Source organism: Sander vitreus, chromosome 15 (genome assembly GCF_031162955.1).
Source record: "Sander vitreus isolate 19-12246 chromosome 15, sanVit1, whole genome shotgun sequence".
Classification (NCBI taxonomy): Eukaryota; Metazoa; Chordata; class Actinopteri; order Perciformes; family Percidae; genus Sander; species Sander vitreus.
Window position 1 is genome coordinate 10859938 of NC_135869.1, and position 23716 is coordinate 10883653.

General features: G+C 39.6%; 3 protein-coding genes and 1 non-coding gene across 4 annotated transcripts in view; 2 read left to right on the forward strand and 2 right to left on the reverse strand.

Moving 5' to 3' along the window:
• Positions 1 to 1485: 1485 nt before the first annotated feature.
• ccdc47 (coiled-coil domain containing 47) lies at positions 1486 to 7152 on the reverse strand. The gene is made up of 13 exons (XM_078268931.1): positions 7045 to 7152; positions 5659 to 5957; positions 5434 to 5535; positions 4652 to 4826; positions 4405 to 4526; positions 4253 to 4318; positions 4040 to 4141; positions 3703 to 3813; positions 3457 to 3542; positions 3292 to 3350; positions 3090 to 3199; positions 2783 to 2950; positions 1486 to 2111 (listed from the first exon to the last, which is right to left on the reverse strand). The coding sequence occupies exons 2-13, from the start codon at positions 5947 to 5949 to the stop codon at positions 2031 to 2033; spliced, it is 1473 nt and encodes a 490-aa protein (XP_078125057.1). The 5' UTR covers positions 5950 to 5957; positions 7045 to 7152; the 3' UTR covers positions 1486 to 2030.
• Positions 7153 to 9138: 1986 nt separating this feature from the next.
• On the forward strand, positions 9139 to 14758 carry dcaf7 (ddb1 and cul4 associated factor 7). Its single transcript, XM_078268932.1, has 7 exons — positions 9139 to 9539; positions 9890 to 10048; positions 11025 to 11136; positions 11234 to 11352; positions 11438 to 11647; positions 11882 to 11999; positions 13613 to 14758. The coding sequence occupies exons 1-7, from the start codon at positions 9402 to 9404 to the stop codon at positions 13783 to 13785; spliced, it is 1029 nt and encodes a 342-aa protein (XP_078125058.1). The 5' UTR covers positions 9139 to 9401; the 3' UTR covers positions 13786 to 14758.
• A 2776-nt stretch (positions 14759 to 17534) lies between these two features.
• kcnh6a (potassium voltage-gated channel, subfamily H (eag-related), member 6a) overlaps positions 17535 to 23716 on the reverse strand; it is a 28254-nt gene continuing 22072 nt past the window's right edge. The window contains exons 12-16 of the mRNA XM_078269241.1: positions 22455 to 22554; positions 22070 to 22354; positions 20450 to 20633; positions 19597 to 19804; positions 17535 to 18991 (exon numbers count right to left, since the gene is read on the reverse strand). Coding sequence (XP_078125367.1) covers positions 18710 to 18991; positions 19597 to 19804; positions 20450 to 20633; positions 22070 to 22354; positions 22455 to 22554 — 1059 coding nt within the window. The 3' untranslated portion in view covers positions 17535 to 18709. The remainder of the gene's footprint in view (positions 18992 to 19596; positions 19805 to 20449; positions 20634 to 22069; positions 22355 to 22454; positions 22555 to 23716) is intronic.
• On the forward strand, positions 20346 to 20417 carry trnac-gca (transfer RNA cysteine (anticodon GCA)). The gene has a single exon. It is a non-coding gene; the product is annotated as a tRNA-Cys (tRNA).

A 23716-nucleotide genomic window follows, 5' to 3' on the forward strand; every position in this document is an offset into this window, starting at 1 on the left:
TAATTATATTTAATAATTTTGAGGTTTGTACTATTGGTTGGACCAAAACAAATGTTACTTTGAGCTCTGAGTAATTGTGACAGCATTTCTCACTATTTTCTGATTTATTTTTACAAATCAGTCAGTCAATCAATCAATCAATAAATTAATACATCTTGAAAATAATCAGCAGAATAATCCATAATGGAAATAATCATTAGTTAAAAGTTTAAATGAGTTCCACCTGCTTTTACATGAATGCATGAGTAATAATAATATAATACAATAACAGTCACAGGGGACATTTTTCTACTTTTAATACTTGAACTAAATTTTCCTGATTATACATACTTTTACTTTAGTAACGTATTCAATGCAGTACTTTGACTTGTAAGTCTTTTTACAGTGAGGTATTAGTACTTTTACTTAAGAAAGGATCTGAATACTTCTACTGGAGGTGATGCTAATTTCAACTGCTGTATACACTGTTAGGCAGTTTAACCTCTTTAATTTCATCATATTTTATAAGGTGACCACAATATTTTGTATATCAAATCTTATAGAAACATTTAACCACAGCTGTCAAATAAATGTCAGTGAGGAAAAAGTAAAATAGAAAAAAATGGAAATACTAAAGTAAAGTACAACTACCTCAAAATTGTACTTAGGTGCAGGTATGGAGTAAATGTACGGAGTTATATTCCACCGCTGCATACTGAACATTGTTGTAGAAAGAAAATCTAAATGTCACTTTTAAAACAAGTCAAAATGTGGAACTGGTTTCCACAAGGTCATAGAATTGCAATATTTTTCTACCAAAGAGTGGCAATGCTGTTCGCTAAAATAAACAGGTAACACAAAACCCGAGTCAACACAGGAAAGTTGACAGAAATGAAGTATATAGACACATAGATATGAATAATTAGGGTAAGATAATGCAATAACTTGAACATACCCAATAAAAACAGTTCTTGATTTGTCATCCACATACAGGTCAAACTATGTTTGCAATATCCAGGTTTATTAAAGTTCACTATCATGCCGTGCAATTTAAACTTAATCCTCTTCAGTTTCTTACATTACACTAAGAAACTGCAATGCTAATTAATGTTGTGTGTTGATTAAAGTCTATGATCATTTGTGACCCTATAGTTCTGCTTTTGTGTTAAAGAATTACATTACATTTTGAGATTGTATGGATAACCCCCCCCAAAGATTCTCATAGGGGAATCATAGGTTGCATCATACCCAGACACTAGTCTCCTTTTAGCTTTTCAACCACACCGTCGTAACCAAATCTAGTTCAGAGACTGCTGACACAATCTCAAAGTTAAATTTAGCTTTAAAGCTCACCTATTCTGGTCCACGTTAAAGACCCCGACTCTTTTAACTGCTGCTACCAAGAGGTCTGTGTATCAGTTTCTGCGGCATACACAATGGTCTTCATCAATTACTTGGTAGATTAAATCAAATACTTGCAATTTACCATAAAAAACAAACAAACGGTTTTCCAACAGACTCCAGTGCATTTTATTGTTTGCTCAGATATTCATTAGAAACAGCCTGCGAGAAACCAACCTCGTAGCAGATATAAATAAAATTTCCTTGATAGTATCATTTAAGATTATATTAATGCAAATACATTTCCAATGAAACCACAGCAATGTTTCCATTCCTTTTAAAATGTGGCTCAATACCACCAAATAGTGTGTTCCTTCCCAGCAGATGAAGTTTAAACAAGCTCACAGAGCTACCCAGCATTCAAACAGAGCTCTGATTAAATTTAAGAAAAATAGTTGGACAGTAAAAAACAAAACAAAGACCCGGACGTGAATTGTGGTGATATGATGGTGAAAAAGTCCCTCTCACTTGACATGGACAGTTCATTCTCAAGTCATTTGGGTTTAGCTACACCAAATGGAGACAGCAGAGCTTGACACATCCAGAGGCACAGGATGTCTATTTAGGGCGACTGTGAGCCAGAGCTGTGGACTGTGGTTAGAGAAGCTGAGCAATGCTTTCCTGTGTGCTTGTATCCCTGTGGTGGGCTTTCACATGGCTTTCACTTTGATCTGCTTCATCTTCATCTGCTTCTTCTCAATCTTCTTCTGTTCACGTCGCTGGGATGCTTCCTAAAAAAAAGAAAAGAAAAAGAACGAAAGAAAAAATAATATTTGAGACATAAAAATGACTTATTTGTGTGCTTTTCTTTAAAAGCATTGTTCAACATTTTGGGGAATATGCTGATTTGCTTCCATGCTGAGAATTAGATGAGAAGAATGACACAACTCTCATGTCACCAACAGCTGGTTAGCTTAGCATAAAGACTACAAACCAGGGACAACGACTAACAAATACAACCTACCAGCACCTCCAAAGCTAAATTAAAAACGTATACATCGTAAAAACGACATGGCACATAAATGTCTGTAAAATGGCTAACTGTTTTTACACAAAACAAACTTTTAGAGGTTCTGGTAGGCCGATTTTGTTACTTTTGGACAGAGCCACTCTAACCCTTTCCCCCCCCAGTTTCCAGTCTTTATGCTACGCTAACTGGTTGCTGGCTCTAGCTACATATTTATCACAAAGACATGAGTGTTATTTACATTAGATTCATTTAGCTGATGCCTTTTCTGCAAATATGCTGAACTGCTTCTAGTGCTGCATTTAGAAACGATAAGATACAGAGAAAGATATTATCAATCTTGGCATCTGACTCGCAGCGAGAAAGCGAATAAGCAGTTTTCCCAAAATGCCAAGCTATTCGTTTAATTGTCTTTTTGTGTGCTGCATTTCCGACCTCCAGACGGCGTTGTCTCTCAGGGTCCTCCTCATTCATGATCCTCTCCTTCTCGGCTCTCTTCTTCTCCTCCCGGCGTGTCTGGGCTGCCTCCTGGCGCTGAGCGTGAGTCTGCTTCAGGAAGTTCTCCTCCACACGGGCCCGGTTTCTGTCAGCTTTCAGTTTGCCCTAAATATACAGGGAGAATGAAAAAGGGATTTGTAGCTGTACTTTAAAAACTTGAATGTAAAAGCAAAAAAATACAGAAAATAAGTGAGTGGTCACTGGAATGCATTATGAGGCACCGGAGCACTTGAATCCTGCTCACCTCTCTGTTGAGACGGAGCTTCTTGACTTTATCGATGCTGTAGATCACCATGTTCATGAGAGGGAGCAGAGCGTCCATGTCTTTGGGAGAGGTGTTGCCCATGCCAGGCACTACAATCACACACAAAGTGCACATTAAGCATTCGTACATCTACTTATGGGGTCATGAGGTATAGTGAAGACAGGAGAGACAAAATGCTCACCAATAAATGTAAACAACAGCGTCTTCTTGGTGTCAGGCAGCTTTAAGGGCTGACCCTCCCTGAAAAACCACACAGGAGCTTTGAGTGCCACGTAGAAAATATTAAAATGCTAAATACCTCCCATGTAAGAGGTGAAAAATACAAATAGTTAAAATCAATACTTACTCTTGCATAACTTTTGGACCAGAAAATTGGTCCGAGAAATGGATGGACTCGATCTTCTCAGCATGATTGGTGATATAATGAACCATCTAAAAATACCAAAAACAGATCTAGACACATTAGAGAGCTGTATATTAAGAGAGGAAGATGTTGCCGATGTTGCCTGCTATAACCCTGTTGTATTCGGAAACTCTGCAGTGATTTTGTTCTAGTAATATTGTATATGAGACAAGCGTGAAGAGACATTACCTTGTTGTCCATCATCCCATCTGTGACCTCGCCCATCTCACTTAGAATAGCCAGGGAGTCTGGGAGCCCATACTTGGCCCCAGACTTAGGCTTGTCACCGCAGAACTCACTCTACAGGAAAAGAACAAAAATCAAGACCATTGTTTAAGTACTAATGTATATGAGTGGGAACTACAAATGGACTACAAATAAACCAATCCGTTTGTGAAGTATGGGTTTGTAAGAAACCAAAATTTCAGTTGCAGTGTTCAAACATTATAGAATAGTGCTGTATAAAAATAATACACAGCTTAAGTTTGCATCAAATTGATGTACACAAGTTGTGGAGGATATTTACCAAGTCCTGCATCTCCTTCTGATGCCTGGCCATCACCTTCTTGGTGCCAAGAGCAAACACAAAAGTGTCCATGTCCTCTTCATTAAGAGTCACTTTGATTTGCTACAAACAGACAGACACTTTTAGATGCACAGATCGGTGCCTATATATTTTGCATTCCTCTTCATATACTCCACACAGACTTATTTGAAATGCTATTTGACTAATACATACCACTTGATCACAGGCAGGCCTCATCATCCTGGCCAGAACGTTGAGCAGGTCCTGCCTCTTTACAAACTGGAAAAGACAACAAGGAACATGACATGACTGTATATTTAACACCAACACACCCCTATACAGTAAATAAAACACATTTTGCATACCTTGAGTTGGATCAGCATGCCTTCACAGCACAAACGTCCAGAGCACCACAGGTTGTAGATGTGTTCATTTTCCTGATTCAGCTTCCCAGTGCTCACTGCTTCTTTACTGGTGCCGTCATCACCTACACATACAAATTACTGACAATTAACACAAGCTCTGCTTTGTACCGACTGTCACCATGTCATCCATTGCTTTCATACACCGCTGTTGCATACTTGAGACAACTCAGGAGGTGGAGGAACTCACCCACTAGTGCAAAGTTGCTCTCAAGAAGCTCCCTGTGTGAGTTGAACCAGGCCTGAGCAAGGCGACTGTTTTTGTTCTTGCCAATGATGTAGTTCATGATGTAGGCCAACAGGCCGGTGACCATCATGATCTCCATGTAGTAACTCTCCCAGCTGTTCTGCAGATGTGCAGGTACCTGCGGAGAAACGGCAAGCGGTCGTCTGTATTAAAGCTCAACCGACACTAGATTTTTGAGGCAAACACTGATTTTGATTGTTGGGAGGTTTAAAAGGAAAACAAGAATTGCGGCATACAGTAGATACATACTGAGTGGGACATTTTACAGTTGAAAACTTTGTGGTGGACAAATTATGTAATTCTAAATTACTTCACATCTAGATTAGCATTTCTGTACTGCAATTTCTTGTTACTTGTCTGCCAACGAATACACTGATACAGACGTATATGCAATAAGCTAATATATGCCAATTTATCGGCCTAGCTCTTACCAGAATCAATGTAACTTAAGAATCAATGGCAATTAGGCTAAAGGCAATCGGTTGCCAAAGGTTACAATTTCAATGCTGCCATAGTTGTAAATTACCTGAACTTTTATCTCTCACACACACACACACACACACACACACACTTAATTAAGCCTTAGCATCATGTGCTAAACATTAATGCAAATTTACAGTAAAATATCTTTTGCAGGCAGCAAAAACCATGTGCACATTCAGAGCCTCTGCAGATCACAATCAGTTGAAGACAGACGAAGATTGTAAGCAATAAGCCTGGCTTACAGTGTGGATTATGAGTGGGTCCTTCATGGAGTGGCCTGTCTTTTCCATGTCCCCAATCCCTTCAAACTCCTCCTGGTCATATTTGCTGTACATGTCTTGATCCTAGGGAATTCATAAATGAAATTAATACGTAAATTAATATAATGCCATAAATGATCAAAAGTGAGTTATTATGGAAAGTGTGCTCAGAAATGAGGCTGTAAACAGTAAGACAAGGCTATGTACCTGTGTCTCTGAATCCTCAAAACCATCCAGGCCATCTTCCAGCTCCACAGTGGCTTCATCTTCATCTTCATCCTCTTCAGGCTGCGAGGACGGTGAGGCGCGAGGCGGAGGGGCAGTTTCTGCCTCCGCTGCTGGATCGTCATTCATGTCCTCAAACTCAGCAAAGTCATTGTCATCAAAGTCTGCTAGGTCCTCGCCATCATCAAAGTCATCATTGTAGCGTCCCCTGGAGACGGGAAGGGCCAGGAGGAGCAGCAGCGCGGGTATCAGTAGGAGATATGCACATTGCATGGTGGGACCTGCAACAAAAGTGGAAAAGCAGAGTGTAGATGCAACAGACAGTAACATGTGTAAATAAGGGTGGTGTAAGAAGTGACAGAGAAGGTCAGATGCAGAAGTTTAACATGAATAATACAAATACTAAACAATAGAAAGGAAAAAAATCTTACGTTTCCAAAAACAAGAAGTGAAAAGTAAAATCAGTTCAGAAATCTAAAATCTACTCCAAGTTGCAAGGTGCTTGTGTATTAGTTGTCTTAAAATGAGGCCTGGTGGTCGCCTGAACATTATAGTGTCAACCCAAAAAAAAAAACACTTTAAGCCACCAACGTCGCACTAAGTTTAATTCACTTATATAACACTTAACACATGTTGCACACTGGGCCATGTAAATAGTTAACAGTCTACAAAGAGCGTTGGAAAGGATAAATTGGTCCACATGATAGTAACCAAGTCAGTCCAAAGAGAATGAAAATATCCCTACGGACCGAGACGGACTTGAAAACAATGACTAAGGAAGAGAAGGAAGTATTGGTTTGGTCTCTGAGTAAGCTGCCACTTTGCCATTGCGAATAAAAAGGATAAAGCTACAATATATAAAGATAAGACATTTTCAATGACACACTGTGGCACTGCTCGGGCAACGTAAAGGCTAAGCTCGGTTAAACTTAAGGAGCTATAATAGATGGGGGTTAAAATTCAACCGGAGAGCTGCCGCTAGCCCAACTAACTTTAGCCAAAGAGCCAACGTTTGCGGCACGCTTGCTAACAGGCTAAAATAAATGGACATGTCTGACTTTCTATAGTGGGAGTCGAGTCAAAACGAACACTGTGTTGTTATCAAATGACACGTGTAGGATTAAACCACAGACTGTAATCATATAACAGTGCCCGACCCATCCCCCAGCACTCACTCACTTTATCATTAGCTAGCGGTTATTAGCATTAGCATGCTAATGGATAACTAGCTAGCATGTCACCTAGTTGCTAGTAACCAAACTAATCCTAAAAGGAAAAGGAAAGCAGCGTGTTTTTTCTCTTTACCACAACTCAGAAAATGAGTCTTATTAAAACGTAACAATGTAGCTAAGTAAGTAAGGATCTTACCTGGAGAATTACTGTGACAATAAACGTAACGCTGGTTGAGCTCAAGTAGCCTTAACTGTCCTTGTAATGATGTTACACTTGAAGCAGTGAGTACTCACAAGACAGATCTTTCAAAGTAAAACGTATCGCGACAGGATGTATCCCCTCCAACACAATACACGTGATTCATTTGAAAGTTTTATTTTGAAAAGGATTCTATCGGAAATCTTTGTGTATTGATGTTGTTATGTCTGCCTTGACGTTAGTGGCGTTAAACGTTAGCATGAGTGTATTATTTCCGCGCCATCCAGTGGTCACATTACGTAACTACAACTCGGTCTATTTAGAATGGTGTTTGTTACAGGTACATATCATCATGCACTGTCACTGTCATGCATTTACTGTACAAATATACTTGCACTATTCATACCTATTTTTTCCACATACTTTTGTACATAAATTAACAGTCATGTCTATACCCTACCTTTATTTGCCCACCTTTGTTGTCCTTTTAGCTGTTACGTATTTTTCTGTGAAAGTATTGAGAGCAATTCAAAAACCAGAATCAAATTCCTTCTATGTGCTTGGGCAATAAAGCTGATTCTGATTCTACATGATGCCAGTTCCTTGCAATACAACTAAAAAAAACATGATTCACAAATACAGAGGAAATCCACTATGAATTAACTTAAAGAAGTAAAAATAACTACATTTTAAGTAAATATTAATTTCAAATAGTATATTATTGGTTTTATTATAAAACTAAATTAATAATTTAAAAAGTAATGAAAAGTTAAAAGTTAAGCACAACATGTGGTTAAGTGTCTTAGAAAAGTGTGAGATCACATATGATACATTTATTTTAAAACAAATCATACGGTAAGGATTCAAGGAAAAAAAACAAAAAAAAAACAAATTTGAAATAGTTCAATCACGGGAGACAATTAAATGAGATTTTGGTTATCTTACGTTAAAAGTCTTTATTAAGCCTCAGTTTGTTTCTCTCTCATCATTATACTGTATATTGATTATTAGGATAAGATAGAACTTTATAGCCTGGGTCAAACCCTGACGAACGTCCGGCAAATTTGAAATTTGCTCTGCAAGTCTGAGAAGGGTCTGGTGTCAACCAGGCTCAGAACTTGATTCATCCCGAGGGGATATTGTTGCAAATATATCTAGAGTGCAATAAAACAAGATGTATTAATGATAATAACTGTTAAATACTTTAATATTAATTTAGGATAACAGAGAAATATTTCCATTTGTAAAAACTAAATAGAGGTAAAAATTAAATAAAAATAAGTAGAAAGTAAATTCTAATTTTCAACAACAGTTGTGTTGTTCAATCAATGCGTGTCTATAATATACGGCTGTGGTTTATTATCATGAGTATGTCTGCCCTCTAGTGGCCGCAGTGAGTAACTACAACTAATGGTCAAGTTTGACTTAATAGCATAGTCATACTTCTGGTTCAAACTATCAAAAATATTATGACCGAAACCTATCCAGAGATGTAATGTGAAGTGCGTGTGGTGTTGCCATTGTATTCACATTTTATCCTCACTGAAAATGCATTGCATTGTGGTGTGTCCTTGTTAGTTTCACACTTCTTTTTAAAGCAGACAACGAGAACAAGGACTAGTAGCCACAATGTAGTAGTATATTAGAGTATACTAGAGTGAGTTGTTTTTCTTTTGAATTTATCATGGAATGCATTTATTACAGCCTACAATACACAAACAAAGTCATGTAAATGCAGAAATAAAAACGTTTTCAATTATAAAATTACAAAATTAAAACAAATGAATCAATCTACAAAATTAGAAACATATACACATGGATAAAAATCATCTGACAATCTTGTCCACAATGTTTCGTAAGAATCTTTAGTCTCCTTGTTTTTAGAGTTTTTACAGAAAGCAAAGTCTTAAGTTCATCACAAAACAGGGTGGGACTTGGTAGAAATAGAAAAATATGGCTTCATGAGTGTGACGTTTTACAAAGAGAGTTATTTATATTAACTTCTCTATTTGTTAGGCTCTACATTAAAACATTGAACAAGACCATACTTTCCATTAAAAAAGATGATTTTAGTAACAATCGTCTTTTATTTTGAAAACCATCAAACGTGTTTTGTTGAACGTGACAGCACTTTGGATCGTAACGGGAAATGCTACTCTTTGTTAAGTAAAGTGGTGAGAAGTCTTGCTCCAAAACAAGATTTAATTAATTAAATGGTAATAACTACCACACCTGCTGGTATTTGTTATAGCAGGTTAAAGTAAGGGATTATAGTTGACTTGCACGACTACTTATTTTGCAGTTAGCTAACGCTAGCGAGTTAGCTGCTCGGACAACAGCTGCAGTTCGAGAGGATGTCGCTTCACGGCAAAAGAAAAGAAATCTACAAATACGAGGCACCATGGACGGTGTATGCGATGAACTGGAGCGTCCGTCCAGACAAACGCTTTAGGTTAGCTCTTGGGAGCTTTGTGGAGGAATACAACAACAAGGTGCGTAGTGTGGTCATGGCCATTCATCAGCACAACGTTAGCGAGCTAGCTAATGCTAATGGTAGTTGTCCTGCGCAGCACCTAGGTTTAAAACCACAATGTTTTGTTGTTATTCCACAGCAACAAACAAAAAAAAGAGTTTGTGTGTGTGTATATATATATATATATATATATATACACACACACACATACATACACTGCAAGCCTGTCGTTGTGTCTGTTACGTTACTAGTAATAACCCCCAGTAAAACACATAGCTAAGGTTAATGCTATTTCTAACCCTCGTTTCCCTGTTAACAGTAGTTTAGCTGTCTTGAAGTACCAGGAAATGTGTCTTTGCTGCCACCCAGGTTCAGCTGGTGGGTCTTGAAGAGGAGAGCTCAGAGTTCGTCTGCAGGAACACATTTGACCACCCTTACCCCACCACCAAGATCATGTGGATCCCAGACACTAAAGGGGTGTACCCGGACCTGCTTGCCACCAGTGGGGACTACCTGCGCATTTGGAGGGTATGATGTTTGATCTTACAGATAAGCCTGGTGAAATGTCTGTTTTTTCAAAACCAACAATATATTGATCCTACTAACAGGTATTGGTTGTGCAGCCAAAGCCTGGTATATATTTTCCCTCTGTGCTGTACAGAAGATAAGATATGCATCCTAGAGAAATCGTTGAGCAGCCATTAAAGCCCAACGTTAGAGAGTGCAAATATAAAGAGTGCAAGTATAAAATATCAAACTGAGCCTAAACCCACACATCCAAAATATACATGAAATATAGCGCCATCGTTGTCCAAATACTATTAAAAACACATCCGTTAGCCACACTGTTGCCCTGAGTGACATGCTCCTTCATTACATGAACACAGGGCTGGAGCGTATTTGGAGTCAATCCCACATTACATCCTGCTTCTCACAAGAGCACCAACTATGTATTAATCCATAGCTGGAAATAGTTCCCAACAAATGCTCTATTTACCTTTTTAGATGTTTAGAAACAGTTTGCTAAAAGCTATGGTACCCACAAGGAAAATAACTTTGCTACTAACTATATATTTGCAACCGATTTTCTCAGTGGCCTTGAAGCTGAGTGCCACAAGCAGGGTAGGAAAGTATTGAGAGATGGACTAACACATTGTTGGTTTTGCCTTTTTGTGAAATTGGTTGATAACAATTCTTCTTCTTCAGATTATAAAAACAATGAAAAATAATATTGCTAATAATTTAACTGCCTGTCTGCACCATAAACTACAATATCCTATGACTGCACCTTAAGAGATGAAAAAGAAGATATGTTTCTGTCAATTATCAATCATTCTCAACTCCAGTATAAACACAAACTAGTCAGTGCTTTAGGGGTAAAATCAGTTTGTTCACTGCTTTAGCTTGGCCAGCTAGCAGCTGTGAACTTGTCACATTGACTTGAACATAGTACTTGTATGAAGAAGTCTGCTCACTACCAAATTCCTTTGCATTTATTACGAAGGTCAGCGACACAGAAACACGTCTCGAATGTTTGCTGAACAACAACAAGAACTCAGACTTCTGTGCTCCCCTTACATCCTTTGACTGGAATGAGGTTGATCCCAATCTGCTGGGTAAGAAATCCACTCTATTATAAATAGTAAGGAGGCTATCAGCTGGACTTTGTTGCGCTTTCATTTGTACAGTTTAACATGTTTGTTCATTCTGCAGGTACATCCAGCATTGACACCACCTGCACTATCTGGGGGTTGGAGACTGGTCAGGTGTTAGGACGTGTTAACCTGGTGTCTGGGCATGTGAAGACCCAGCTGATTGCTCATGACAAAGAGGTCTGTGTGTGTCTGTGCTGTAAAAAGAAGCCCTGCACGCAGCCTATAAGAGCATTTAGATCAATGTCTTTATGTGCCTGTGCAGGTGTATGACATCGCGTTCAGCCGTGCAGGAGGTGGTAGAGATATGTTTGCCTCTGTGGGAGCCGATGGATCCGTCCGCATGTTTGACCTCCGGCACCTGGAGCACAGCACTATCATCTATGAAGACCCCCAGCACCACCCACTGCTCCGCCTCTGCTGGAACAAGCAGGACCCCAACTACTTGGCTACAATGGCCATGGACGGCATGGAGGTCAGTTTTAGCCTATCAGTAGGCATGTTTCTGTATTAACTGAAACATTGGTAAGACCAAGAAGCCTGACATTTGGAAACGTGTCCATTTAAGAATGAAATATTCTTAAATGGACACGTTTCCAAATGTTTCACATACATGTTTAGTGCATAGATATTTTAATTCTAATTAAAAAATAACTGGATGAGAATCAAGTGCCTGCTAGTCTCTAGCATTAATATGTCTGTGTGATAGGTGGTCATCCTGGATGTACGTGTGCCTTGCACTCCGGTGGCTCGGCTGAACAACCATCGTGCATGTGTCAACGGCATCGCCTGGGCCCCTCACTCGTCATGTCACATCTGCACTGCAGGTAAAGGCACCTATAGATTGTGGGATATAGTAGGGGGAATTAAAAAAAACACGTCAAACTCTCCTCTTTCATCTGCTCTCATGTTTTGAAAATGGAACAAAACATTAAAGTGTGGTCATTGCACTGGCATTTCTATTCATCAAAAAACCTCAAGAGAAGTGTGTGGACGCAGTTGTAAAACGAACCTAAGGGTTAATTACAGATGTGTTCTCTGGGACATGTTTTCATGCTAATCAAATGTGTTTGTAGCTTGAAACAAGCTAGCGCAGACCGCTGATTAGCTTACAACGCTAGTATTCGGGGCACAGGGAAAGTAAAAACAAATCGCTATTTATACCACTAAAAAGACTCAAAATATCACCAAACTTAAACGGTAGCATAATGAGGGTCCCTAAATGTTAACCGAAGCATTGAGAACTTTGTAAGCGTACAGACAGTTTATTAAAAAGATAGTTAAGAAGGACCGTAACTCCCAAGACGGCAGCCGCCTGTATACGGGAACGCGACTGTCTTTATAATCTATCTTTTTAATAAACTGTCTGTACACTTACAAAGTTCTCAATGCTTCGGTTAACATTTAGGGACCCTCATTATGCTACCGTTGAAGTGTGGTGATATTTTGAGTCTTTGGTATAAATAGAGATTTGTTTTTAATTTCCTTGTGCCCCGAATACTAGCATTGTAAGCTAATCAGCGGTCCGAGCTAGCTTGTTTCAAGCTACAAACACATTCGATTAGCATGAAAACATGTCCCAGAGAGCGATCGAGTGGGTACACATCTGTTATTAACCCCTAAGTTTGTTTTGCGCCAGAATTGTCCTTTTAAATTAGCCTGACAAGCCAGACCTACATCAAGATGTTGGGTCTGTGAACTCACCATTGACGGCGCTCAGTCCGAGGGGCGGGATAAACGGTTGTCTTTCAAATTCCCTCTGCACGCAATAGGATAGCGCTACAACCAACCAGTGATGAGCAATGAAGAAGGTAGAGGAGCTAGTTGATAGATAAACCTTTGCCGTATCCGGTCGGCAAAACTCCAAACACCTCTTCCTTTTTTAAGAATGACTTCAGTGCCGTTCTTTGTTCTTTTCTCAAAGAAAAGCTTAACTCCAAGTCTTCCAGAGTCGCAGTCAAAGCCGATTCGAAAGACCGCTGTTTGCCAGCAGCAGCAGCAGCCATAAGCCCGCCCACCTACTCTATACACAATGTGATTGGCCCGACCATAGTTTGGTTTTTCCAGTTTGCAAGCCAACGGAGAGTTGCTAGACTGACCCTGGCTGCGAATTACATTTGCTGCCGCTAGGGTGCGTCTAGATTTCTAGGCTACCTTTTTCAAATGCCAATTTTTGAAAATGAGTTTGAGGTAAATATGTTCTTGCCAGTGTCATTTAATGCCTGAAAATTCAGCCACTGATGGTCACAATATGATCTAAGACCACTGTTTTTGATTAACGACTAAGATTTCTTTCATGATTCCTAACTTTCATCTGAAACAGCCCAACATTGAAAAGGGACCATAAGGCTTAACTGCATCTGTGTTTGGCTGTATTTCCCTGCTCCTTCAGTCTGAAATATCCCTTTTAATGCCCGCTCTGTGTGTCTTACCTCCTCAGCCGATGACCACCAGGCTCTGATCTGGGACATCCAGCAGATGCCACGCGCCATTGAGGATCCCATCCTGGCCTACACTGCTGAAGGGGAGATCAACAACGTGCAGTGGGCCTCCACGCAGCCGGACTGGATCGCCATCTGCTACAACAACTGCCTGGAGATCCTGCGTGTCTAAAGCCAAAGACACTTAGATGAAGAGAAGCTCCTTCTTGTTTCACATTTGGATTTAATTATTAGTCCTCGTCCTGCTGCTTTCAAGACAAGGATGTGGTCACGAGTGAACTTTCTGAACACGTTTGGAGTATCACACACACCCTGCTCCACAATAACCTGGTTTACATTTTCTCCTATTGTTCTTCTATTAAACATGTTTAAGCTCTTATTTATTTTGCTGACAAGGTAGTGTTCAGAAGCTTTGAGCAGTTGTCTATGAAAATCAGATTTTGATACTTCTTATTGGGATTTCAGCCAGCTGTGAGATTATCATGAAGGGTTTAGATGTGTGTTTCATCTGTTTGAGTTGTAAAGGTTGATACAAACTACTGTAGGTGGCAGAAGATGACCTCTCTGATGCAATATGTCGTAGCCTTCTTGTGGACTCATACCATATTATTGGTGATTCAAAGATCAGTGTATTATGGTCTTGTTTACCCCTGTATATTTTTTAAAACAAATGATCAATGCTCAGACCTGTGCAACTTTTATGAATTGTAGAATAACCTGAGAGGGATTCGTATTGTCACCTCAGTGGTGTCATCATATGGTTTGGCTGGTGACGCTGTGAGGCAGCCATGTACAGCAACACTCAGAACCTACCAGAGCAATGTCGTTCAGCCTTTTAACTCCCCACGTATTCTCTTCTATTTGTAGAAGATTGAGCTTTGAAAGCTGCATTTTCTTTCGTGTTTAGAGTGAGTTGTGAATGGGAGGAGCGTGAAAGAACTTTCTCTTCTCTTTTTTTGTTGTTTTCAATAATTAAAGGGTCATGTCCTTGTAGCATGCAATTACAAGGCAAAAACTGTACAGACATAAATATATCAACTCAAGATGTTGGTAAGACAAGTGTTCATGTTGTAGCTTTTTCATAAAGTTTATTATTGAATTTGCTCTAATAAATTGTATTCCTTTATGTCCTAGGAACAAACTTGGTGATGTATAACTTTCTTTTGTGAAGTTGATTTACAGAGATTATGCCAGTCCTTATCAGGAATTATCAGTACCCTTTGCACGGCCTCAGGTCAAAGAGCGTGTATAAAGAGGGGGCACTCTGATTTAAACTGGGGACGTCTTGATCTGCAGTCAAATGCTCTACCACTGAACTATACCCCCCACTGATGCAGTTGTTTGCCACAGTTGTTAGTTTTCCAAAGCTCCTCTTTCCTGCTGTGTTTGCATAGCAAGTGCTTCGGTGGTGTGAATGTGTGTATGAGTGCATGCATCCTTTAAAAGATGGCAAATTAATTTATTTCCTAAAACCAAATTTTGAGCAAATGTTTTAATTCCCAGGTTTGACAGGTTGTGTGTGTGTGTGTGTCTATCCCTTTAATCCCGATTGGCTGCTATAATAAAAGAGGTATCACCTTGAAATCATTACCTAATTTCCAGTGGTGATAAAAGTAAGTAAAAATACTAGCACAACAATGTAAAAGTACTCCATAACAAGTAAGAGTTCTGCATTTCAAATCTTCACAACTAGAATTCACAACTAAATTTACTCAAATTATCAAATTCTTGAAATTTGGCCCCTGTGACTGTCATATTACGTTATGAGATTACATATACTGATGCATCAATACGTAAGCAGTGTTCTACTGTTGTAAATGCTTGAGATGAAGCTAGTTTTAATTTCTTCACATAGACTTAGCATTACATGGTTTACATGTCCAGTCAGGCCCCCTTCAAAGGGTGATAAAATAAATCTGTAGTCATGAGATGATTGGTGGGAGAGGAAATAAGATTTGTTTTTATGTAATCATTTCTTGTAAAAATACCTCTTAGGGCCTCGTACAGTAATTTGAGGGGAAATCTCTCTTTTACACACAATGGTTGGGAACTGCTGGTTTAATCTTTAACAGTGCATTGTATTCCATGAAATTATCATATTTCTTTTAATGTAAAATCTTAACCTGGAAAGTAACATTCATATAGCTGTCAAATGTAGTGGACTAAAAAGTACCAATATTTTCACAGGTGGAGAATTATAAAGTATCATAAAAAAATAATCACTCAAGCAAAGCACAAATACTTGAAAATTGTGTATGTAGTTATTATCCACCATTGCCAATTTCAAGGTTTGATCCCTCTTCTCTGTCTATAACTGCATCTCCAGTGATGTTAAACCAAGCTAATATGTGAATGAGACTTATTAATTTTTATCAAAGACATAGAGCGTACCCGACTGCTTATGGAGCACTGGGAGTGGAACAACTTTGGGCTTATCAGATAAGTGTTAAATCACTTGTGTAACTTTAATGTTGAAACGGAGGTAATTTTAAGTTACAGTGCTGCCATAAAGTTTGTGAACTCTTTTCTGTATTTCTGCTTAAGATCTAGGACTGTGAACCTTTGCTTTCAGTACCTGGGCTGACGCTCTTGAGCACCAATAACTCGATCAGTCCCACATATCAGCTTGGAGGAATTTTGGCCCATTCTTCCTCACAAACTGCTTCAATTCTGACTTGTGTGTTTACAGTAGTGTCATTGTCTTGCTGCATGACTCACCTTTTGTTGAGCTTCAGTTTACAAACGGATACCCTGACACTGTCCTGTAGAATTTTCTGGTACAATCCAGGATTCAAAGATTGCAAGCCGACCCCGGCCCCGAGACAGCCCTAAACAACACTTCTCATTAAATCAAAAAGGTTTTATTTTCGTCCACAGAACATTCTTCCAAAAGCCTTGTTCATCCACGTGGCCTTTAGTAAACTGGAGATGGGCCGCAATGTTCTTTTTGGTATCCTGCCATACACCATTATTGTTCAGTGTTTTTCTGACGGTGGACATTGTGAACATTGACAGTAGCCAATGCAAGAGAGGCCTGTAGATCCTTAGAGGTTACCCTGAGGGTTTTTGTGACTTCCTGGAGTATTGCACACCTTGCTCTTGGAGAGATTTTTGTTGGACGACCACTCCTGGGGAGACTATTTGTCTGAGCTCTGCAGAAATCTCCTTTGATCGTGGTATGGCACACTTCCACAAACCAGTGTGGCGAAGACCAGAGATGCTTACAGTAAGACCCAGGTTTCTATTCCTTAATAGGGCAGGGAACGCTAAACTCACACCTGATTCCAATTACCCCTTTAAATGAACTGATAACACACTTTCACATGCTTTTCCCAACAAAGACATTTAATGTTGGGTAATCCTGGTAAATAAATATGTATAATTTATTTGTTTAAGTGGGTCCTCTTTATCTAGTTTTAGGACTTAAATGAAGATCTGATAGCATTTCAGGTCATGTTTATGGAGAAATATAGAAATATTTTAAAGGTTTCACAAACTTCCTAGCGGCACTGTATATCTACTGTTAGGTAATTTAATTTGTTTAACTATGCATCTTATTTTAGGTGCCCAGTATATATATATTTTTTAAATCTTAATCTACAAAGTAACCAACAACTGTAAAATAAATATATTCTTGTAAGAAGTACAATATTTCTGTCTATGTAGTATAAAGTAGCATAAATTAGCATTAAATACCTCAGAATTGTACTTTCAAAAGTTACTTTCCATCACTGCATATTAGTCATTCAAAACTTTGCATATCCATCATTAAATACATTCTCTGTACACTTTAGTTTATGTCTACTGCCACATGGTGCGGAATGTTCCTTCTGCACTGTATATTTGGTGGTGCAGCTTGTATGCCAGTGCTTTGTTGAGTAATCTGGAAAATAAAAAAGCGTTTCGGACTCCCAGTGTAACTCTGTGGTGTGTCTTTAATCTAAAAAAAAAAAGAGATAAATAACAGGAATTTGTGCTTCAAGAAATATACAGAATTATAAATTCTTAAAAAGTCAAAGGGTGCCTTCAGACGGCATCTCTGTGTCTGTATGTGATTGACAGTTACCATCCACTTCACTTGTCACTCAGTTGACGGAAAACAACTGCAGTTTCTTCCTTTACCTGTTTAAGTATCACTGTCTAGAGAATGGGGTAAACAAGTCCTCTAATGTCGGCACTTTCAGATCATGAAAAATAGTTGACACATGTTTGAGTTGAACAGAGCAGATATACAGACACAGAAAGCAAAGTAGCCATGATCCAAACAAAACTGTAAGAGCTACGCGTAAATGTACACGTTGGTTACATTACCTTCTCATGATCAAATGACATGCCTAACAATTCTGTTGATTCATGTCTAAATGTCAGAACATGAAATATGAGATGAAAATTACTCTGTTCCTTGAACCTATCATCATTCACACTGTGCCATACAGCTCTGGCATACCTTTTATAATTTTTCAACATACACCAAAACAACAAAAGTGAGTCTCTAACTTAAAACACTCAGTTTATTACATTTACTAGATGTATCGTTCTTAATGTGATCGATACATCTCTAATATTAGGAAAATAAATTCAATTCCAAATTAATTATTACATTTTTCTAAGCTTGAGTTTAAATGTGCAATTCTTATACAAAGTGAATGCAGATAATTCTTCTCATGTGAAACATATTAGTAGTCTTTGACATTTCACCTCTTTGCCTTGTTCTAGGACTCAGTTTGTGTAGCTTTCAGGTCCAGTGACTGCATGACATATGTATATGTTTGTACGTGTTTATTGTCAACTCATGTTTCAGAATTTCCCCACCCTGTTAGGCAAGAATAATCTCTTCATTGCACAGGACCTCAGGTAGACTGTGGAGCAAAAAACGACAGCAGCCCATGGGGGCGCCCTAGAGTCCGTTTGTAAAAAACAGGAGGCACTCTAAACCCTCCGTGACGTGGAAGACAAGACGTCCCACGCTCTACAGCAGCATCTGAACAGGACAGAGGAGGTTTAAAGGGAGGGAAAAGGAGCTAACAGAGTGGGGAACATATGGCTGTCCTGTCCAAAGGACCAGGCTTTTGGGTGGTGTTGGTGACTCTGGTGTTCTAGCTGCCTGGCAAGACAGGGTCAGAGAAATGCCTCTGGACCTCCTGCATCTCTGTGGAGGTCTCCAGGTGCTCAGGAAGGGAGGGGAAACGCTGGCTGGCACATAGCAGTCCGAGTGGCTCTAGGGCCCCTGACAATTTAGGTGGGGTGAGGTCCACAGAGTGCAGATGTCGTGGGTCGGCCTCCAGTGACATGGACATGGTGTCATCAGAGGCCACAGTGAGATGGATCCCGCTGGACAGAGAGTCCTTGGATTTGTGGTTGAAGTCAGAGTCTGGACTCTGGAAAAAGAGAGAAGTATTAAGCCCAACTCGAACAGGACTAGTTTGATGTGGTGACCCCTCCTCCTGTTCAAACAACAATATGCTTAGAGAGAATTAGATGATGAGATTGATACCACTCTAATGTAATGCACGATAAATATGTAGTTAGAGCAAGCGCCCGGTAAACTTATCTTAGCATTAACACTAGCATTAAAACAGCTAGCCTTACTTTGTCCAAAGGTAACAAAATCCATCCAGCAGCACCCTCTAAACTCTCATTAATTGACACGCAACCAGCGGACACTACATGATGTTACTGGTTAAGAAAAAGTCTGGCACATAACCCTAGTTTTTGTATGGATTAAACACATGATATAGCATGTTAATTAGTGAGCTTTAGAGGGGCTGATAGGTGTATTGTGTTACCTTTTGGACAGAGCCAGAACAAGCAAATGTTCCAAAACTATTTCTTTCATTTACAAATTAAAGAATTGACAGCAAAATGTGCAAAAGGTTAAAATGACTTGATGTCATTGGAGTTAGTCCCATACGGATCCAGAAAATGGATGACCACAGAGAAGCAAACCTGTGATAACTGCAAGTATGTAAACTGAACACAACACCTTTAGGAGTGAGGCAGTGCTGTCGATAGGTACTGGCTGGATTGGAGAGACAGTGTGGATTGTGGTCGTTCCTGTGCTGTACAGGGTGGTGGGGTGAGGCGGGTGAGGGCTGGGGGACACAGCGCTGTAGGCCGGAGGCACCGGGGCCATCTGCCTCTGGAGAAGCTGCAGGATCACATTGATGTCTGCTGTCATACGGGTCTCCAGCCTTGGCAGGATAAAGAAAGACACACAAGAACACACAAAGTTCTACTGATGTTGTTGTTTTGGTGGTGGATGGAACCCGTCATAATCTTTTTATAGCCCTTTAGTCATTTGATCTGCTTTTTCAAAAATGTCCACTAGGTTTCTCTCTTGCTCTTTCCACAGTATAGCATGACACAGCATAGCATATATGAGGACAGGCAGGTAAAAGGAAGCACATACAAAGTTGACTTTACAGAGAATGTTTCTATATTTTTCAGTCTCACCTTCTTATCTTTATTTGTCTTTCCCTCCACCTCTCTCTCCTCGCTTTCTCTAATACATGTGCAACCCACAGTAAGTTTTTGGCCAAGACAATGGTGACGTGTGGCGACAGTCGGCCTTCGTCACCACTAGTTCTTTGCCTGGTGTGTCAGGGCCTTTACACTATGCACACAACCTGTTGGGAACTGATGTGCAAACAAAGCAGGAGAGGAAAGGAGGAACTTTTAGAAATGATGTGGAAGTAAACACTATAATTTAGAAGGCCAAACCTCATCAGTAGTGGGGGTATAGCTCAGTGGTAGAGCATTTGACTGCAGATCAAGAGGTCCCCAGTTCAAATCTGGATGCCCCCTTGTTTTAGTGTGTACAAATAAAACCAAGTCACCTATTTAACTGGGACTGTAGCAGCTCCAGTCTGGACTCCAGCTCACTGGGCCTGTCCTCAGCGCAGGGTGGAGGGTGAAAACTGGCCCTGACTGCGGACAAACATCTCTGGCTGTCGGAGAACTGGCTGGCTCTGCGGTCTGGCCAGTAGTCATATAGGCCGGGCATGCTGATGGGGGCTGCTGCTGTGCAGAAGAAGAATCAGTTATTCAAATAAATCATTCAATATATGAGCAAAATAGACTGTTTAGGACCAGGCAGTGTGTACTCTAGTTTTTATTTTCATATAATTTTCCACTTTCATTCCAATTTTGGTGGAGTTTTACTCGTTTTCATATCATTTCAGTTATTACTAATTTATTTTAACTTGAATTTTACCCGTTGTTTTTTGCTGTTGATGTTAATTGTTTTGGTTTTAGTTTTAGTTCTAATTTTTACTACTACTACTATTACTAATAATAATAATAATAATAACTCTTTATATAGCGCCTTTCGTGAAACCCAAGGACACTTTACAGAATTACAGTTTCTATACTAAGGGAGGGGGGACAGTGAGCAGAGTTGATTGAGTAGTGTGAGTTGTATCTGAGCTTGTTGTATTTTGGTGCACAGCCTACGCCTCTAGTGTTTGTTTGACGTTTACGACCCCTGTGTTGTCTCCCGAGATCGGGCTTTTTCACAGTGTATTCAGGGGGCAGGCAGCTAGCGGATCAAGGAGAGATGCCTACGATTTGAGACAAAAATGAAATCGCGCTGAAACCATGCAGGAACTCATAGTGCACCTTTAATTGGGAGCCAGTGAAGGTGGATGAGGGTTGGGGTGATGTGCTGCCATGTCTTGGTGTTGGTGAGGAATTGGTAGGGTTGGAATTTTAAAAGGTATATTGACAAATTTGTATCTGTGCAACAAGTACTTTGTAATACAAACTATAAGTCTAAATCCTATTCATATTTCATTATTATTATATTACTTATAGTTGCAGCAACTTCAAATTTTCACATGTGAAAATGCACACATATATTCTCTTTGGTACGCCTTGTAAAGCAATATAAACTTTTTAGAAACATTTTCTATGTTTGCATTTCTGTATATAAACACAGTTTTAACTACTTGTACTTTTGACTTGAATTTAAGTACTCTGGACTTGTCTTGGCTCTAAGGTTTACCCCACTCATCACAAAACAGAACCTCATTATGACTAAAAGAGGTAAAGGGAAAGAGATCCAACTTTGATAGTTTCTTTCTAATTTTACCCCTCTCTGTCATCAACTGGAATTTAAATATCATCACTGTATTCAAAGAGGAGACCAGATTTTAGGAGTATGTACAAGTTTCTGTCGTTTCGTAAAATAAATTATGTCCTTAACACATCTGGAAAAACATGGTGGCATCTAATTTCGCCCTCAAGGTAGAGAAAGACATGTAGGAAAAGTGTTTTGGAAAAACTACAGTTTAGTAAAGCTTATTTTGCAGAGAAAGAATCTGAAGTGCAAATCTGTAAAGGGCACTGATGGAATTTGAAAAGTTACTTGGTACACCTACTCTAAAAGGTTTTAAGGCTCAACCAGGCATACTGGTGACCATAAAGACATGACTGATGAAGAGATTGTAGGTCTTTACCTGAGTATTGTGGTCCTCCGGGGTCTACAGGTGGTCCCATCCCTGCTGAGGGTCCACTGTGAGGCAAGAGGTTGACTGCTGCTGGGGGGTAGTCTCTTGTGTCCCCCCTGGTGGGGTACAGCTCCCCCTTGCTTTGTCCCATAGGCTTCATCTCCTCATCACTAGACTGCGAACAGATACTAGCGCTGCTGCAGAGGTCTTCCCAATGGGATCCTGCCATTGTGCCCTGGTGGTTTGCCATTGGACAGGACTGATCGGGGTAAGAGTCTTCACGGTCCATGCCGTCTGTACAGACATTGTCACATGACAGCCAGGACAAGACAATATGGGGATTAGTAAGGAAGAGAAACATACGGAAGTGTGGTAAGCCTTGTCCCTCACTCACCTGGTCGGTTTCGACGACGCAGGGAGCTTCTCCGATGCCTTGTCCGGCGGTAGCCACATTCAGACTCCCTGCCCTGGGTTGGCTGGTGTATTCTATCTGCCTGATACATATCAGCTTCAGTAATTCAAAAATACACACTGATTTTATGTCTTACATCATTATGTAGCCCTATAATTAATCTACCAATGGTTGAAGCATTAAATAAGCCCGGGATCCACAAGAAAAAGAAAAAACACAACAGCACACAAACAATAGGCCCACATATGGCAGGTGCATCACAAAAAAATATTTTCTAATTAGTTTCGGTGGATATATTTCTTAGAATATAAAGACAAAGCTACAACATCAAATTGAGAAGAGATAGTTGAAGCAGGTATGACCAAGTGATATCTTTTTGATTTCCCCACTTTAAGGTTCCCTGTGGAGTTTGCGACCACTTGTGGTGCTATAGAGCAATGTTTTGCTGAGCGTCCTGTACATAGAGGCAGTTAAGTACCATAAATGGAGGAGATATGCCAGTAAAAGAGGATAAAAAAAAAGATTGAGTCGATAAAAAAAGCAAGGTTTCAAGGCATTTTTAAAAAGGCTTTGCAAATGTTTCATGAGCTAGGAAATTAATTTTGGCATTGATCGTAGTTTGAAATGTATGCATACCATGTTTGTTTATAATGAAAACTCCACACTATTTAAAGGGTAATTTCTGTATTTTAATCCTATAGCGCAAATGTGCACCATCAATTTCCTTCCACTAAAAGTGCTGTTTTTGCCACTGACATGCATGTCTGACAACATTATGGAGATAGATCTTTTTGCTAAGATCCTTTTTGTTTAACATGAAACAGCCCCGAAATCGCTATTGCCAAACTCACAAGACTCAATTTAAATAAACTTATAATACTTTTAGCGTGTATAGAGCCAGCATTTTTTTCACATGTAAACGGGAAAATTAAGGGTTTATTTCAACCAAACCTGAGTGGTGATCGTTGGAACAGTGGATAGACGAACCAAGACGGCTTTTAGTAGTTTTATTTTGTTTCTGTCGACTTTTATATAAGTGTTTTATGATAAAATTACTGTTTATTTAAATGGAGTCTGGTGGATTTGGCAATAGCAATTTTGGGGGCTGTTTATGGTATTCAATTGCCCATTAATGTTGCATTGCAGCTTGTTTCGCTGCTGCCGAATTCAGCTTAAGACACAAAAACATAGGAAAATAGGGTCCAGGTTGAAACATACCGAAGTTACACTTTAAGTTGTCTTCA